At 42.2% G+C, this 16,376-nt stretch overlaps 1 protein-coding gene across 1 annotated transcript; it reads left to right on the plus strand.

Annotated features, from left to right (window-relative positions):
- The first annotated feature begins 377 nt into the window (after nt 1-377).
- CENPI (centromere protein I) lies at nt 378-14,993 on the plus strand. The gene is made up of 21 exons (XM_050310419.1): nt 378-432; nt 509-845; nt 1,511-1,648; nt 2,507-2,625; nt 3,353-3,460; nt 4,638-4,686; nt 5,004-5,050; nt 5,703-5,792; nt 6,213-6,341; nt 6,594-6,749; nt 7,015-7,135; nt 7,347-7,435; nt 7,741-7,858; nt 7,959-8,023; nt 8,496-8,581; nt 8,998-9,133; nt 10,800-10,924; nt 12,004-12,052; nt 12,193-12,426; nt 13,599-13,640; nt 14,092-14,993. Exons 2-21 carry the CDS (start codon nt 629-631, stop codon nt 14,218-14,220), a joined length of 2,247 nt encoding a protein of 748 aa, XP_050166376.1. The 5' UTR covers nt 378-432; nt 509-628; the 3' UTR covers nt 14,221-14,993.
- The last annotated feature ends 1,383 nt before the right edge of the window (nt 14,994-16,376 follow it).

The following is a 16,376-nucleotide window of genomic DNA, read 5'->3' on the forward strand; positions in this document are numbered from 1 at the left end:
GTAAAAGGTTGATGTCTCCAGCACATTGTGGAAAAAATGCCGCTTTTCGTGGTCGTGTTTCACCCAGAGCTGTGCAGTTTGGCACTGTTGGTAGCTCTTGTGCTTCCTGTGGTAGTTGACAAAAACTTCTCGTGTTTTCCTACCCTGCTGGGTAGAAAGGCTGCAGAAGAACCCAATGTTTGTGAAACAGAAAGATAAGTGTTGTTATGATCCTCTCAAATATGTACACAACCTTGCAGGGGCTCATGGCTTGTAACCATGACTGATTACATTGGCATGCACCATACAAGTAAAGGAGATAAAAATGCACAAAGGAAACTCAGGAGAAAACTGTTGGTTGTGTCTTTCCATCTTTCTGGTTATGTTAATTTTTTGGATCACAATGCTGTCTAAAATTTTATCAGGTCATTTTTAAATTGAAAGGAGCTTGTGGTAATTTTTCCCTTGTGATTTTTTTTTTTCCTCTAAAACTGGTTTGTCAGCAAAACAAATGTTTCTTTTCTTGCAGGGAACCAGCTCTCTGATGCTCTTCAGCTGTTGGAGGTTGAATACTTTTCTTGCCTAGTGAAGGACTGGATCTCGTGACAAATGAGGGAAATTCTCCAGTCTCAGCTGGGGGAGTGAAAAGATGAAGCGAAGACAGAGCTCCAGGACCCCAAAACGGCCTCTGGAGGTTGACCATAAAAGCCAAACTGATCTCTCTGCATGGAAAAAAAGAGGCAGAACTGACCCTGAAAAAAGTTCCCAGAGTCATCAATCTCCTGGAGATCAGAAAAATGATGTCAGTGGGAAAAATGACAGCCAGGAAGTCTCTCTGGAGAAAGCTTTGAGCTACTTTGAGAAAGGTAAGAGCACTTTTAAGGTTGGCTCTCTAAGATGGAAAACATAATAATTACATTCTTAATAAAAAGAATGATGATAATACCTAAGTTATTTTACATCTGATTTATCTCTTTAATGCCTGAAAGCTTTTGGTTACTACTGTGTTTAAAAAAAAAAAAGGAATATCATAGAATCATGGAATGGTTTGGGTTGGAAGGGACCAAACCCCTGCCCCAGGCAAAAACACCTTCCACTATCCCAGGTTGCTCAGGGCCCTGTCCAACCTGGCCTTGGACACTTCCAGGGATGGCTCATCCACAGCTTCTCTGGGATCCCTGTGCCAGGGCCTCCCCACCCTCGCAGTAAACAATTGTTTCCTAATACCTAACCTAAACCTACCTTCTGTCACTTTGTATCTATTCCCCTTGTCCTGTCACTACATGCTCTTGTAAAAAGTCCCTCTGACATCTTTCCTAATAAAAATAATAATTTTAAAATAATCTAATTTTACTTCTGTTTTCCCTCTTTAGTCCCTGAGCTATGTAGATGTTTCTTTAATGTCCTAAAAGTTCTTCCCTTTTTTGTTACTGTGTGAAGAATATGGGTGGGGGCAGTTCAGAGAAGCCTGAAGTTCATTTTCAGTTCAGAAGTTGTCACATCCCGTGCTTGTCCCACTTGTTTTTCCCAGTTCAAGGCCGTGTTTCCCTGAGAAACAACAGAGCTCTGCAGAAACACTTGGCTACTGTGGAAAGCACTGCCCTGCAACACGGGCTGCCCCCTGAGGGGTTTGAGATACTGCTCAACGTGGTGCTCAGTGGCAAATTTGGTAAAAACCTTTATGTACTGCTGGTGTGTCTTCTGTGAACCTCTCCTTCCCCTCTAATGAAACCTGCTGGAGATAATGTGTTTGTGGTGGCTGTACTGTTGGGTACTGTAGTGTAAAATTAACTTTTCTGGCGTGCCTTGGTGTAAAAAACTTGCTCCAGGGAGTGGTGCCCAGTTAAATATTATAGCTTGTTACAGATTTGGTTTTAAATGTTTTTCCTTGTGTTCATAATTGCAGGTTTCTGAAAGGCTTGAAGTGTGCCCTCACCAAGCATTGTGCTTTTGTTTTGCTGCAATTGTTTGTGTAGGTTTCGTTTCCCCAAGATCAAAATAATCAATCAAACTGACATAGTTGTAATTAGTGAAAGTTGATAAAATTAAATTGTCATCCCCACAGTCAATTTCAGCAGTCAGTGCAGCCCTCGTGCTGCTTTTTTTGGAAATGTTGTTCACCACTTATACTTCTAAATAATGAAATATTCATTGGAAAAACCCCTAAATTTCTACCTCCCTCCAGCACAAGAGGAGCACACAGAATTCTCTCCCTATAATGCAAGTAGTTTAGTGCTTTTCTTCAGTTAAAATGATCAGCTCACCTCCAGATCTGCTGATCTTTGGCTGACAGTACCATACCCTTTTTGCTGAAGGAATTGGTTGTTTAATGTTAACAGAAATTTGTTTGTTAAGCTGGTAGAAATATTTCTCATCATTTTTTGAGGTATTGGTAAATCCTTACTAGATTCTTGTACACTGTTACTTTGAACAACAAAGCTCTGAATAATTTTGACCTAAGCTGCCAAACCATATCCATGAACCTGGTACAGGAGCACCATCTCATTTGAAATTGTTTGTTTTTCAGCTGACACAGTGAATACTCGGCTATTGAAGAGCCTGACCCCAGCCTCAGCAATACCAGAAAATTCAGTGGTTACAGCTGTGTCTTGGCTCTGTGTCAACAAATGCTCAGGCAACATCCAGGTAACTTAGTGAGTGCTGACAGTAGTTGTTGCTTCTGCAGAGGAATGATAAGGCCAGGTTATTTTCAGGAAGCAAAAATCCCAAGGGTTTAATGCATTTACCAAGAATGGCAGAGACATTGCTGGGACAGCAGTGGGAACCAAGAAACATTTTATAAGCGTGAGTGGAAAGTTGCACAGTTCCTGCCTGTCTTGAATCTGTGAAGCCCTCAGGAATGATTTCTCCACCATCATTTCTGTGAAGTTCTTCTGCTGTGTAGGGCATTCTTCAACTTCAGGAAGATATCCCTTGGGTTGTGTGTACCTTGGTCCTGACAACATGGCTTGATGTTAGCACAAGAGTCATTTTGGTGTTCCCATAGTCTGCTCAAAGGTTTACATCAGAGGATTTATTTCCATTGTAGAATCATTGAGGTTAGAAAAGATTTTTAAGACCACAGAGTCCAAGCATGTGTTGCCAAGTCCACCATGAAACCGTGGTCCTAAATGCCACACCTGAATATCTTTTAAATCCCTCCAGGGATGGTGGTTCAGCCACTTCCGTTGGTGTCCTGTGCCAGTGCTCGGCCACCCTTTTGGTGAAGAAATTTTTCCTAATACCAATCTAAGCCTCCCTGGCACAACTTGATGCTGTTTCTTCTTCTCCTGTAACTTTGTTGCTTGGGAGAAGAGACTGACTCCTGCCTGACTTCACTTAATGTAATAACAGCTTTTTTTCTTGTCTGCAGTTGCTTTTTTTGAGATGGCTGATCACAATGTTTGACTTCATTGATCACAAGGAACAAATTAATGCCCTCTATGGTTTCTTCTTTTCCTTCCTGCAAGATGAGAAGCTGGTAAGGAGAGCTGAAGAACAGATGGAATTGACAAAATAAACCCAAGTGTTCATTAGTATATTAATGCTGGAATTAGTCTGGTTGGTTAGAGAGAATTTTCTGATGGCTAGAATTTTTTTTTTTTAAATTTATTTTTTTTTAATTTTTTTTCATTTTGCATTATAAGATTGCTGGGTAATTTAGATCCCTAAACAGGGAATTGCTGTGGGATTGCTGTGGTCTGGCTGTTTAAACATGTTTCCAAGAATTGCTATTCTGTGTCACACAGAGGGTGAGGATATATTCTGTCTAAATTCCCAGGATTAACTATGGTGCTGCAGCCTGTAGGATTGCCAGACATCAGCAGGTAAAGTCTCCTGCTCCTGGGAAGGAACTGGCTTGTATACCTTGGGCAAAATGAAAAAAAACCCCACTTTTAGAGCAGTGTTTATTTAAGGGTGAGAAACAAAATGCTGTTCTATTTAATTGAGTTGAAATGCAGCTTAAATGAGAACAAGCATTCAGGAAATTTCTGCTACATGGTAACTGTAAAATCCAGGTACTGGAATTTTGAAATGGTTGGATTGAGTGCACATGGAAATGATCTTGGCAGTCATGTTAGATATGACATTGTTAATATTCTTTCAGTTTAGGATATTTTGTGGTTAAGTTCCCCAGATTCCGAGTTATATTGTTTGTAAAGTTTTTAATGGTTGTAGGTTAACTTTAGTTATAATCTTTTCCTAAAACTGGATTTAAGTTCCTACTGTTTAAAATAGCATTTTGAGCCATGATGGGTCAGTTGGGAAGTGCACCAGAGTTGGTGTGAAACTAATTTAAAACCCTTTTACAGCCTCAGCTGTAATTAGAAGCTCTAAAAAAGTACATTGGTTCAAAAGTGCCTTTCTTTTTGAAAATGTAATTGTACTTTTTACCTCTGACTCTTGAAATTCCTAGACTGTGTTCCAAAAGATCCAGGCTTATCAAATAACTTGCTTGCTGTCAGATAAAGTTCCCAAATGAAAGGGACATGAGAGACTGTAAAAACCAGGCTGCTCCCTAAGGGAAGTGGGGTGTGCTCTGCCCTCAGGGGTGGCTTGAGGCAGCCAGTGCAGTGACACAACAATCTGCTGTGAAGCCTCTGTGATTTCTGTGTCCTCCAGCAGCAGGAGGGTTCATTGCTGCCTTTGCTTTGCAGTGCCCCTACATCTGCCACGTGCTCTACCTGCTGACCAGGAAGGAAAATGGTGAGTCTGTCAGCTACAAGAGCTGGAATCCCATTTTGTTTCTGATTCTGTTTGCTGGTACTGCCTTTCCTGCCAATGCAGCCACTGTGTTGATGAGCCCATGCAGTGTTTTTAAAGCAAGGAGGCATGAGGGATGGTTCAGGCAAAAATTTATGTAGCACTTTCTGAACTGGAAACCTGTCTATTAGCCTAGAAATAAGAGTGATTGGTTCTGCTTGCTTTGTCATGACTTTATGATAAAAGTGATGCTGCAGTTTTGCTCAAATGCCTGATACAGTGTTTTTTTAAATCCTTTATATTACTGATTGTATTTCCAGTCAAGCCTTTTCGGGTTAGGAGACTGCTTGACCTCCAGGCAAAAATGGTGAGTTTATTTCAATTCTTGTAGAGTTTGAACCGTGCTTTAATAATGCACTTTGTAAGCCTAATGCCCTTACAGGATGGAGAAGAGTGGCTGGACTTGGAATTGTAGGTTGTAGTCTTTGTAACATCAAAACTTGCCTCTCTTGCATGTGCATCCCTAATTTTCATGTGTGTTTTGTGAGCTCTTGCAATGATATGCACAAAGCTCTTTGTTTTAGAGCCAGGTGTGGTGAAATCTCTGAAGCAAAGGGCCAGTTTCATTTATCTATTACAGTCTTCAATTTTGTATTCATCTTCCTTTTGCAAATTACTGAAAAATTAAAGATTGTAGAGGTCTTGCTTTTTTGTGTAAGAAAAAACTGTTTGTGTAACATGTTTTTTAGAAAGAAAGACTTTTTCATAGTTTTGATTGCTAAACTACTTTTTTTTTTAGCAATGACTACAGAAAACTCTTTCTTCAATCCCCTTCCTATGGTGTTTCATTGACACAATTTCTGTTCCTTCATTTTCAGTTATTCATCTGTGATTATTCACTGATATGTAGCCCCAGAAATTTAGCATTTACTAATCACTGGGTTGTTTTGCTTCTAAAATGCAGTATTCAATATTAAAAACATACTCCACATTTTCCCTCTTGTTCTGCCACTTGACAGGGAATGCAGCCTCACCTGCAGGCTCTGCTGTCACTTTACAAACTCTTCTGTCCAGAACTGGTGACCATAACTCTTCCTGCAAAAACGAAGGTAAGGAGTTAGATTTAGTCTATTTGGAACCAGTACTTGTGGTAGTGTTTGCACTGAGCACGATTTAGTGGTGAAGATTAATTCTGTTTCCTCTTCACTGAGTAAAATCAGTATAATGGGTACTTGGGATTTTATCTATGAATTGATGATTGATTTGAATGAAGATTGTAAGACAGAAGGGTTGGAGATCCCTTTTGAAAAAGGACATAATTTCAGAAGGAAATAAAAGCCCAACTGTTGAACTGTAATCAGAAAGTGATGAAACTGAGGAGTGAGAAAGAGTTCTGTTCTGTGAAAATCTGTCAAGCAGATTGTCTGTCCCTACGTCACTGTAGTGATGTTTGTCAGAATAGAAACTGATCTTTCTGTTGCTTTGTCGTAGTTTGGCTTCTTGCATAGATGTCTGATTTCTGTTTCCAGACTTACTTCAAGAGTTCAGAGGGCCCCTGGAAAGCAGCAATGAATGCAGTGAGGCAAAGAAACCAGGGAAGCTCTCCCCTGACCCAGGCAGCGTTTTTAGGCACAGCTCCACCTCAGTCACGAAAGAGGGTACGTCATGGGCCTAAGGCAGACCATGGAAGGTGCCAAGCAGCATTTTCCATTATGAATACTGGTAAATTAATGGGAGTCTGGCTTTATTTCAGCACTGGGAAGGGTGGAGCACCTGTACAGAAATGCAGCATTCCTACTGTAACGAAAGCCTGGATACGTTTTTTGTGAAACAGGGTCTTTGTGGGAACACTGTTCATGAGGGCACTCAGGTGCACTGGGAGCAGAGTCATTGCTGTGCATTTTCTACAGAAATGGAACACCCAGTTGGTTCTGCCTGCAAGCAGTGCAAGGACTTCAGAAGTGGGCATGGAAAAATACTGTGACTTGTTCAGTACAGATGAGACTTTTCCAGTGGAGCAGCTGCAGACCTTTCCTCAGCTCCTGCAAAATATCCACCGCCTAGAGGTGAGTCTCGGGAAGGTCTTGGTAGGCTGAATGAATGCTTTGAGAGATCAAAGGATATTCCTTTATGCCCTGTTTATATGTGAATAATGTGTGGGCTACCTGGTTCTAACAGAGCATCTGGCCCTAACTGAGGGTGATGAGTTCTGGAGAGGCTCTTGTTGCTGGTAAAAGGATTGGACAACTCTGATGGAATGAGATTCTCTGGCAGTTTGCTGATGGAACTACTGAACAATTCTTTTTTTCTTTTCTTTGATTTCTCTTGCAGTTTCCTTCCCAGATGGGTTCGGTGCTAACAAACCCTTTACTACTTCACTACATGAATTGCATCAGAGATGAATCTATTTACCTGAGGCTCTACTACTGGATGGGCCAGATGCTCCAGGAAGGTAGGAAACTTAGTATTATCTTGCCCTGGTAGCGGGGTAAAGGATGTCTGAAGGTTCTCATTTTTCAGTAGTGGTACTTTGCTATTCAGATTTGTAGTGATAATCATATGATTTAAAAGCAAATACTGGAAGAGAACTGAATTTGGTTTCTCATGTTTTGTGTTTGTTCTTTCTGTGCTTGTATTCAAATACAATATTCTCTCCTGTTTAGAATGCACCTGGTGTGTGGTTGATAACACAAGTGAAACAGAATTCAAGAGCTTCCTGGAAACCATCTACAAGGGAGAATGTTTTTTGCAGGTAAGTGCATGTTTTGTGGAAACTAAGAGTTTCACAAAGTCTTCCCTTAAACTTCTGGGACTTACCTGTTTCCTGTATTGTTTCTGAGGAGTGACAGTGCCTCAAGTAATAAAAATACCTATACCTGTGGAAAGTCAGTATTCTGGAAATGGCCTTGCTATCTGCAGGAAAAATAATTTGAGAATGATAATTTGGATGTCCTGGCAAATGAGGGGTCAACCTCTTTCTTCCTTCAGGGTAAAGTGAGCATGGCAAGGTGCAGGCAGATGAGCTGAGTTTTTGAATGCTCCTCTTGTGCTTTGTAGGAGGGATTTCCTGCCTGTGAGGAGTTCCTGTACAAGAGCCTTCCTCTCTGGGATGGCTGCTGCTGCCGACCAGAAGTGCTCAAACTTGTGAGTTGGATCCCCCTCAGCAGTTCCCCTGGTATGTGTTGCAGATCCTTTGGGTGAGGTTGGACAGTGGGGATATCTTGAGGGGGTAGAATTTGTTCACCAGTATCATACTACTTTCTCATTTTTTTCAGAAATTAGGTCATATCTCTATGGTCCCCTGGCACAGCTCTTTTTCACATCATCCATTTACTTTAAGGTAATTTGAGTGGATACAATGGCTGTTTGCTTCTGTTTGATACTGCTCTCTGCACTTGTGTTAGGTGTAGCAGAGTGAGGGATTGTGTAGCAAAGTTCTTTTGGGAAAGTTCTGTGCCCAAATGAGAGTAAAATATATACTTACAGCTTAACTTCTTTAGGATTATGAGTGCCTTAAAGATATCTCCCTTTTCTGACCAGGGCATTGGAAATAAAAAGAACTGACAGTACACAAGATAATTGTTCCTTTTGTTGTAATTTTAACTCAGTATTTGAAACCTGCATTCTCCAGGGAAAGCAATGTAACACGTAAATTCAGCTCCAGGGCACGTGCAATTATCCCCCTGCTCCTGTTGGTCCAGAGAAACTCTTGGTACTTTTCCTTGTATATGTCAGTTCCCGTGGTGGTTTTTGTTTAATATTATTTATTTACATAAATTGTTATCAGCCTGATTTCTTTTCAACTCTTGCAGTGCAGTGTCCTCGAGAGCCTGAAGATGCTGCTGGAGAACTGGTTAAACTGCAGTGTGATTCATATGGACCCAGAGTTTCATTCGTTGTAAGTTTGTCACAAAAGAGTGCAAACCATGTTGTTTGCATTGCCCACCAGTGCATTTAGTTATAAATTCTAGCCCTAACACCCAGCATGAAGACCAGCTAGAAGGTTAATAATACTGTTACTGATTCTGCTGTATTGTAAGCTACCTTGTCAGTCCTGTTCTTTGTCTTCCAAAGTATTTCTGTTGGCACTGAAAATTGAAATGCCCAGAATTCGAAATCCTCCCAAGGCTGACAGCTGGGGCAGGTTTGCAGTGGTGTTGATAACAATGTTACTGGCTGTGTTGAAGAACAGGTGTCTGTTGCCGAGTGGTGGGTGGGGCAAAACCATAAACTTCAGTTTCTTTGTACCACTTTTCCCTGTTGCCCTTTGCAAAGAGATGTGTGTACTGATGCTGTGTGGTGTCATTGCTGCAGGAACACCACCCTTTCTGGCCTGGTGAACGTGGTGGCTGACCTGATCCACTTTGTTGGGAGGCTCTCTACTGTTGGACTGCGTTTGGAGAAGAATTCCACCTTACTGCTCTTCTTCATTCTGGATTTCTATGAGACCGTGAGTATCCCAATCACTTGGGCTTTCTTTTGACATTCCCTAAGGCTGTTTGCATTTCTGTAAGCTAGAGCATAAAAACATCTTCCTCATTAGAGTTTACAGAAATTTTGTGATTAAAAGCAAGAATATTCCAAATAATTGGTAGATCTACAGGTGAAGCTGCTGCTGTTTCATCCGTAGGCAGAGCTAAATGTGCTGCTACAACACAGTTGCTCTCAAGTCAGATGTGAACTGTGGAAGGGGAAGTAACTGTAGGGCATAACATGCTTTTTTAATGATGGCTTAAAGAAGACAATGTTCAGTTCAACTTCAAACTAAGCAGCATCAAATAGCCCTAAGTCTGTTCTCCAGCTTCCTCATGTCCTGTCTGTAGATGTGTTTACTGTGGACCCCAGCTGTGCTGTAACAACAGCAACAGCTCCTACAATTTAGGTAAAACTGTGAACAGTTGAAAAAACAGTGATAGTGCTGGAATCTACTTGATTGCAGTAGATCTAACTAAATTGTCCTTTAAAAATGTACTGAACTAAGGGGCAACAACACTTGCATAGGACAGTATGTTTAAAATAAGTGAATACTTTCTTTATGGGATAATACAGAGAATCATGTACCCTCTGATATACAATTATGCTGGTGTTCTAGCAGGCAACTAGGATTTGAATTTTTTCTTATGTATTCAGAACTCTGGAGATTTCTGCAGCTGAGATAGTAAGTGGAGAGCCTAGATTTCTCAAAATGTGAGTAATTCAGTTAAATAAAAATACCTTACATGGCAAGGAAGTAAAGGTGAAGGTATGACAAAGAACCTTTAGTGAAAAACCCGTTGTGGGATTAGGGAAAGGAGTCTGAAAAGAACTGTGCCTAATTTAACAGAATGTAAAAAGTATCCATCTTCTGGATGGGGAGCTGTCACTGCTTGCTTTTTTATGGTCTGAGCTGTGGTAATTAGCGGTGCATATTCTTAGACCTCTGCTCCTCTGAGAATGATGCACACTTTCCTGGAGAGCATTCCTTTGGGAATAGTTACCATGGCTAAGCTGTAGAGGACAGTAATGTGTTCCATTACAGCAATATTGCTTTCAATGTGATTATAGCTGAAGATCTTGTTAAATCTGCATAAATTTAAAGATGTCTTCTTTTGCTTGAAACTCAACATTAAATTCTAAACATGAGTCTGATAATAAATCCATGTTGTGTGGCCATATCATCTTTTTAGAGCCAAGCTTAAATGTGTGTTCCTGCAGTTCCAGCAAGGTCAGATAGATTTAGTTTCCCACTTGGAAGAGTTGTGTGGTCTGTTAATTGCTGGTGTCAGGCTAGGAACAAGGTCAGGTCTGGTGCAATCCCAGCTGTGTGTATTGGAATGGCTTAAAAGATCAGGAAAAAATGCTGCTTTTTTACTGGGATCCGAGTAGATTGGACTCAGCCAGTAACCAGAACATGTGGTGTACCTGAGTGGTTGCTGCAGAGACTGAGAGATGAACTCCCATGTCTCAGATGGAGAAGGAAACAGAGCAGCTTCACCCTGGCCTTCCCTCCCAGGTGAGGTTGGTGGATGTTGCTGGAATGCAGTGTCATGCTCTCTGTTGCTCTTGCGCCCTTCAGGGTTTGTAACAACCCTTACTTTGGCAGTAACAATCAGCCCAGATGTGCTTCATTCCTGCAGGTGTGTGACATGTACCTCAAGTACAACCTGCCTCTGTTGATATTGCCTCCTGCTGGCATTTTCTACCCAGCACTGCTCAGCATGGATTCTGTCACCTTGAATCAGCTCTGCTACATTATGTACAGGTACTACAGCAAGTGTGGGCTGCAGGGTCTCCTTGTCCTCTCTTTCAGTCTTCTGGAAATTAAATTACTTTAGTGTAAGACCTGAGGTCTACTTTTTATTGCCATGCAAGGCAAAGGTGAAAGTTCCACTCGTGCCCAACTTTCATGATGCATTATAGCTGTAGTAACTACTCTTTTTTTTTTCTGGTTTGTTGCCCAAAATAGCAGGATTCTGACCTCTTTCCCAGAATTATTTCCATGTCTTTATGTGGAGAGGAAGAAGTTCCCCTATTGTTTTGAAAGAACTTAAGTCAGCCACCTGGAATCAGTAGTAGTAACTACAACTTCTTACTCCTGTGCTTTGACCACTAAATTGAGTTTTTCCTTACAAATTCTGTCACGTGCTGAGTAGGAAGCACTTCTGCCACCTCTGAACTCTGGGGGAGTTTGGGACTGCCTTGTGCTGCTGGCAAGTCCAAAGACAGCACTGCTGAGTGCTCTGCAGGGTCCACCAAGGCTGTGCTTCTTGGCCTTGTTACTTCCAGTGGCTGCATCTGAGGAGAAGAGTAGCCAGTAGCTGACAGCTGGTGCAGGGCTCTCCATGTGGCTTTTCCTCTAAGGAATCTGCAGGGTAATTAACATGACAGGATGGTCTTGAGGAAATAAGAGGAGCCAGTGCTTATTATATAGAACAACTGTCAAGTTGTATTACTTCCACTGGCTTCTCTTTCTCTGCTTAGTGAATGAAAGTCTGCCTTCTTAAAAACACACTGCATTTTTCTGCTGATCTTAAGGCTGAATGTCCATTCTTGCATGTTGCCTTTATGAAGGCAAACCAGTCATGTCTGAATCATTTAAGAGATTAATGTTATCAGGTGTGTCCCTACTCTGCCTGGAAAGGGTGGGTCTGTGCCAACTGATAAAGTCCCTTTGAATTCTTTTTCATGTCTCTCTTTATTACCAATAAAGTTTGATGATCTCCCTCATGGCAGGAATAAGTATTCTTAATACATTCCTCCAGCTTTTTTCAATAGTGGCATGTAAAAATTTACAGGCCCCTAACTTTCTCTTGTGTTTATTTTGGTGTTTTTCCTTTTTAGGTATCGAACCAACTTGGTGGCTGCAAAAGAAAATGAGGAGAGTAAAAAGGTATTGTGGACACACATCCGTGGTGTGCTGGAACAGAGCTTAGCAAGGAACTGGGTTGATTGGAGGGGAGGGGAATTAAGGACTGAGGGGACACAGAGCTGCTTTGAGGATGCTGTTCACTGATTTGTTTTGTCCCTCAGAAAGTGCTGCAGTTCAAGTTCAGTAACAACACATACAAAGAGTACAACCAGTACATCACAGCTATGGTGGGCTGCCTGTGGACATCCAGTGTGTTCCAGAAGGATACTCATCCCCAGGGTCTTCGTATGGATGAGGAGCTGCTGAACAAAACCCTAGTGAAGGATTTTAAAACCAGCTTTAACATTGTCTACCACCCAGCCATGCTGGGCTATTCTATCGACTTCCTGAAGCAGGTAATGCTGTGGGTCGAGATTTGGGCCTTTTGAGGCACCAGAGGTTCTGTCTTGACAGCTTCTCTAGAGCAGCATCTCTTGGTGTCCTGGCTGAGCTTTCCAAAGCTGCTGTGGCATTCTGTGCTTGTGCCAGGTCAGTGGCACAATCTGTAGTATGAATGTAACAGTTTTGGGGGTGAATTTGTGCTTAGGGTCATTTTGAAGATAGAACTAAAATAGCTAATCAGTGAAATAAGTGACAATTCAGTAAGAGCTTCCCAATAGTGCATCCTGCCCCACAAAATAGGGAGTGTGACCCTAAATATTTAAACTGCAGAAAGTCAAGAAATACATAGTTAAGTTGTATACACTGTTCATGGTTGAACTCTTCAGCAGTGCATTCTGGCTCTTGTGGTAGCTTTTAAGAATCATAGAATATCCTTTTATACTGCCCTGGGGAACCTGTTCAGTGCCCAACCACCCTCTGGGGGAAGAACCTTTTCCTGAAATCCAACCTAAACCTCCCCTGACAGAGCTTCCTGATTCTTTTTTGGGGGTTTTGCACACTAAAAAAAACCAAACAACAAACAACCATAAAGCCAAACAAAAAAACCCAAACAAAACACCCCAAAGGAAAATCCCCTAAAAAAACCCTCAAACAAACCAACCTCCAACCCTCAAAACCATCTGGTGGAGAAATTTTGCATTTTTCCTACTGCAAAACTAAGAAATATTTTGCCCAGCAGTGGTCACAAATGTGTTTTTAAGGCAAAAGAAAATATTATTTAGGGGCAGGGTCACATCTCCCTCAGCACTGCGGTGCTGAGCACCAGAGGGCACTGCTCTGCAGCACACTGGGGGAACACAAGCAGTAATCTCAGTGTCAGTAGGTTCTCTCCTCTTGCTCTTTCTCGCTGTTGGGAACTATCTTGTTAATGTTTTGAAGGGGAAGCTTTTACCCTGGTGAGAGACAGTGCTTAAAGGTACCTACAAATATTCCCTGTTGCTATCCAGTAGTGCTGCAGCACAGGGCAAGAGGGTCTAGATGTTCCCTTGCCACTTATGGGCACAGCCTGATGCTGGCAGCCCCTTCTGAAGCATGATTAAAAATCTCTGAACACCTTTGCACAGAGACCCAGCAATGCTGGACATACTTTTTTTCCTAACCTGATATTATTTTATTCCTTTTCAAGATTTGTCCAGAGGATACCACCTTGAACTTCAAATTAATTAAGGTAAGATTTCTTGTTTTAGTGAAGTGAAAGCAGGCAATTTTCAGCAGTGGCAGTTGGTTTCCTTTCCTGCATCACAGGGTACCTCAAACCTGATCTGGGGGAATCACCACTGGTGATGGAAGGAATGCTTTAATATCCATATTCATTTAGTTCCTGATGTCTTCCCTGTTGATCCAACAGACTTTTCAGAACTGGGATTTGTAAACATTTTCAGTATTAAACAAAAAGATCATGGTTTGTCATGTTCAAGCTGAGAATGTGTGTTGTGTAAGTTTGGGCATTTGGGAACAGGAGGTGCCCCTGTTCAGCTGTGGGTGTTTCCAGATGTTGTCAAACAGCTCGTGGATGTTGCCAGACTGTGGAAGGCAGTGTTTGCAGAGCTTTTCAAACTGGCCTGAGGAGGAGACAAAGCTTTGTCCTGCACATCTGACTCTCCTCTCTGGTGTTGTAGGGGAAGAGGTGGGACTGGTACCTGGAATATCTCTACACACGAGGTCTGGAGGGCCTGAAGGTCTTCATTGAGAGCAGCATCAATCGCGTCTCCCAGGCCCGCAGAAAAGCGGAGAATGTGGGAGTGTGACCCTGTGATCACTGGAGCTCTTCTGTCCTCTGGAGCAGATTAGCAGAATCTAAAGGACTGTGCCACTAGTTCCTTCCTGAGGGGAAAGACACAGAGCAGTTACTCCTGTAGTGACATTTATTCTATGAAAGTGAAGACACAGAAGGAACGCTTAGGCTGCCTTGGATCACTGACACTGAACCCTCTCTTGTCTCTGCTGAACTCCTCTGGTGTGAAATTGGTGAGCTGTGTGTTATGTACCACCCACATTTCTCATCCTGGTTTCTCTCTGTTGGAGAGAATTTGAGAATCAAACATTTTCCATCTCAAAACTGCAGTGAGCAGTGCTGCTTCATTTATAAGTAATGTTGATCTCTGACCTGATGTGCCTTCCTCAGAATCAGGCAGCAGGAAACAACTCAATCAGCCTTGCAGGGATACTGTTTACACGTTGGATTGGAGCAATGTGTGTTTCCCAATTCCCTGTTTTGTACCCTGTGTGTAGTGTCTTCTGGCAGGCTGAACAAACTGACCTTCCTGAAGCTCATTTCCATTTTGAAGCTTCCAGAATGGACTTTTTGCCAACATTGCTTGTAATGATGTTCTAATGGAGCTGGAAAATTCAGTGCTCAGCTGATGGTTTATTGATGATTTGAGGACTTGTACAATATTGCCACCAGTTCACCATTTTCCATTGGTAAGTGCAAATGGAGCTTTCCTTTTTGTGGTTTTAGCTCTGTAGGTGTTGTGTATTATACATGTATGTATTTATAATTTATAGTATGTAAAATGTTTCCAACATGCCATTCTGAATAAACTCTGCTGTAAAAAGTATCATCTCCTGTCATTTCATTTTAACACTGAGTAGTGGTTGGGAGAGGCTGTGCTGAGGTTTCCAGAATTTGAGTGTAGGTTACTTTACTGTGGTAAAACAAGGTTGAACTGCTTGAAAGTCGGGTCAGAGTATACTGAGCTGTGAATCTGTAGGAAAGGAATCAGGCCTGAGTGTGACCCCAGAGCCACTAAAGATGTGTTTGGTTCCTGCATCCCCTCAAAATCAGACTGTGGTTGAGTACCACAGTTCTCAGCTCAAACTGATGGTCTGTTAATATGCCCTTTCTCATCCCTCTGTGTTATTCCAGGCAGTGTAAGTGCTGCCTGCTAACTTTGGTCAAGAGAAATCCTGATTATATTTTCTCAACAGGGGAACTCCACATATTACAAATTACTCCCAGTGGAAGGAATGTTTCAAGATGTGGCCTTAACATATAATGTATTCTATAATTTTTCTGTGAAGCTGCCTTCAGAAAGGGTTGGAAATGCTATTTCCACTTTGCTGGAAAGCCTGTGCACTGCATTCCCCAAGGACAGCTTAATCCTTAAGCTTTTGTCCTTAAGATGCTGACCAGACTTGTTCTTCCCCACTGTTGCACTGGGATTCTCTGCAGGAATGAGGCTGGAGGGGTTGACAGCCCTGGAAAACACGAGATGAAGACATGGACCCACTCACAGATCTGTGGACGGCAGGCTCGGTCGGGGGAAAGCAGCAGGTACAGAACATCCCAAGGAAGCATTAGCCAGGAACACAAGGCTTCACGTTGCCTTGCAGAGCTCTGGCATTCCTGCCAGACTGGCAGGTGCTGCCAGAGGCTTCATTTCACTTGTGAGAGATGCTTAAGAGTGTGTGTGATGTATGTAAATGTATTTAAAGGAGCTTACAGCAGAATCCTTCAGGATATTCGGAGCATTAGGCAGTTACTGGTCCCTTATCCCCCGAGATAAGTTTTCCCTTGAAGTTGGTGTTTGGTTGAGAAAACACAGAATCATGTCATGGCACACTCTTGTTGGATCACAGATCTTTTATATGCTTTATAGATTTCCTGCTTGCTCTTTGCACTCTAATCATCGTGGTGAATCTGGTAGATCATTTCCTATCACAGGCACATGCTCAAGGTCTTGGCTGACCACAGCACCTGCTCAGAGGCCAAAAATGGAGATGGTCAAGACCCATCCAGTTCCTGGTAAGTGACAAATGAGTGAGTCACCTGCAGTGCCTCTTTCTGCCATTGTAAGGTGCCTGCAGGCTCCCTCTGAAGGGCTGCTATTCCACAAGTTCAGTAGAAGGACAGTGCATGGTTTCATGTGACTTGGGTCTGCCTGAGCGTGTGTTTTTCTGC

This window comes from Myiozetetes cayanensis, unplaced genomic scaffold (genome assembly GCF_022539395.1).
Source record: "Myiozetetes cayanensis isolate MyiCay16 unplaced genomic scaffold, myiCay2020 scf15, whole genome shotgun sequence".
Taxonomy (NCBI): Eukaryota; Metazoa; Chordata; class Aves; order Passeriformes; family Tyrannidae; genus Myiozetetes; species Myiozetetes cayanensis.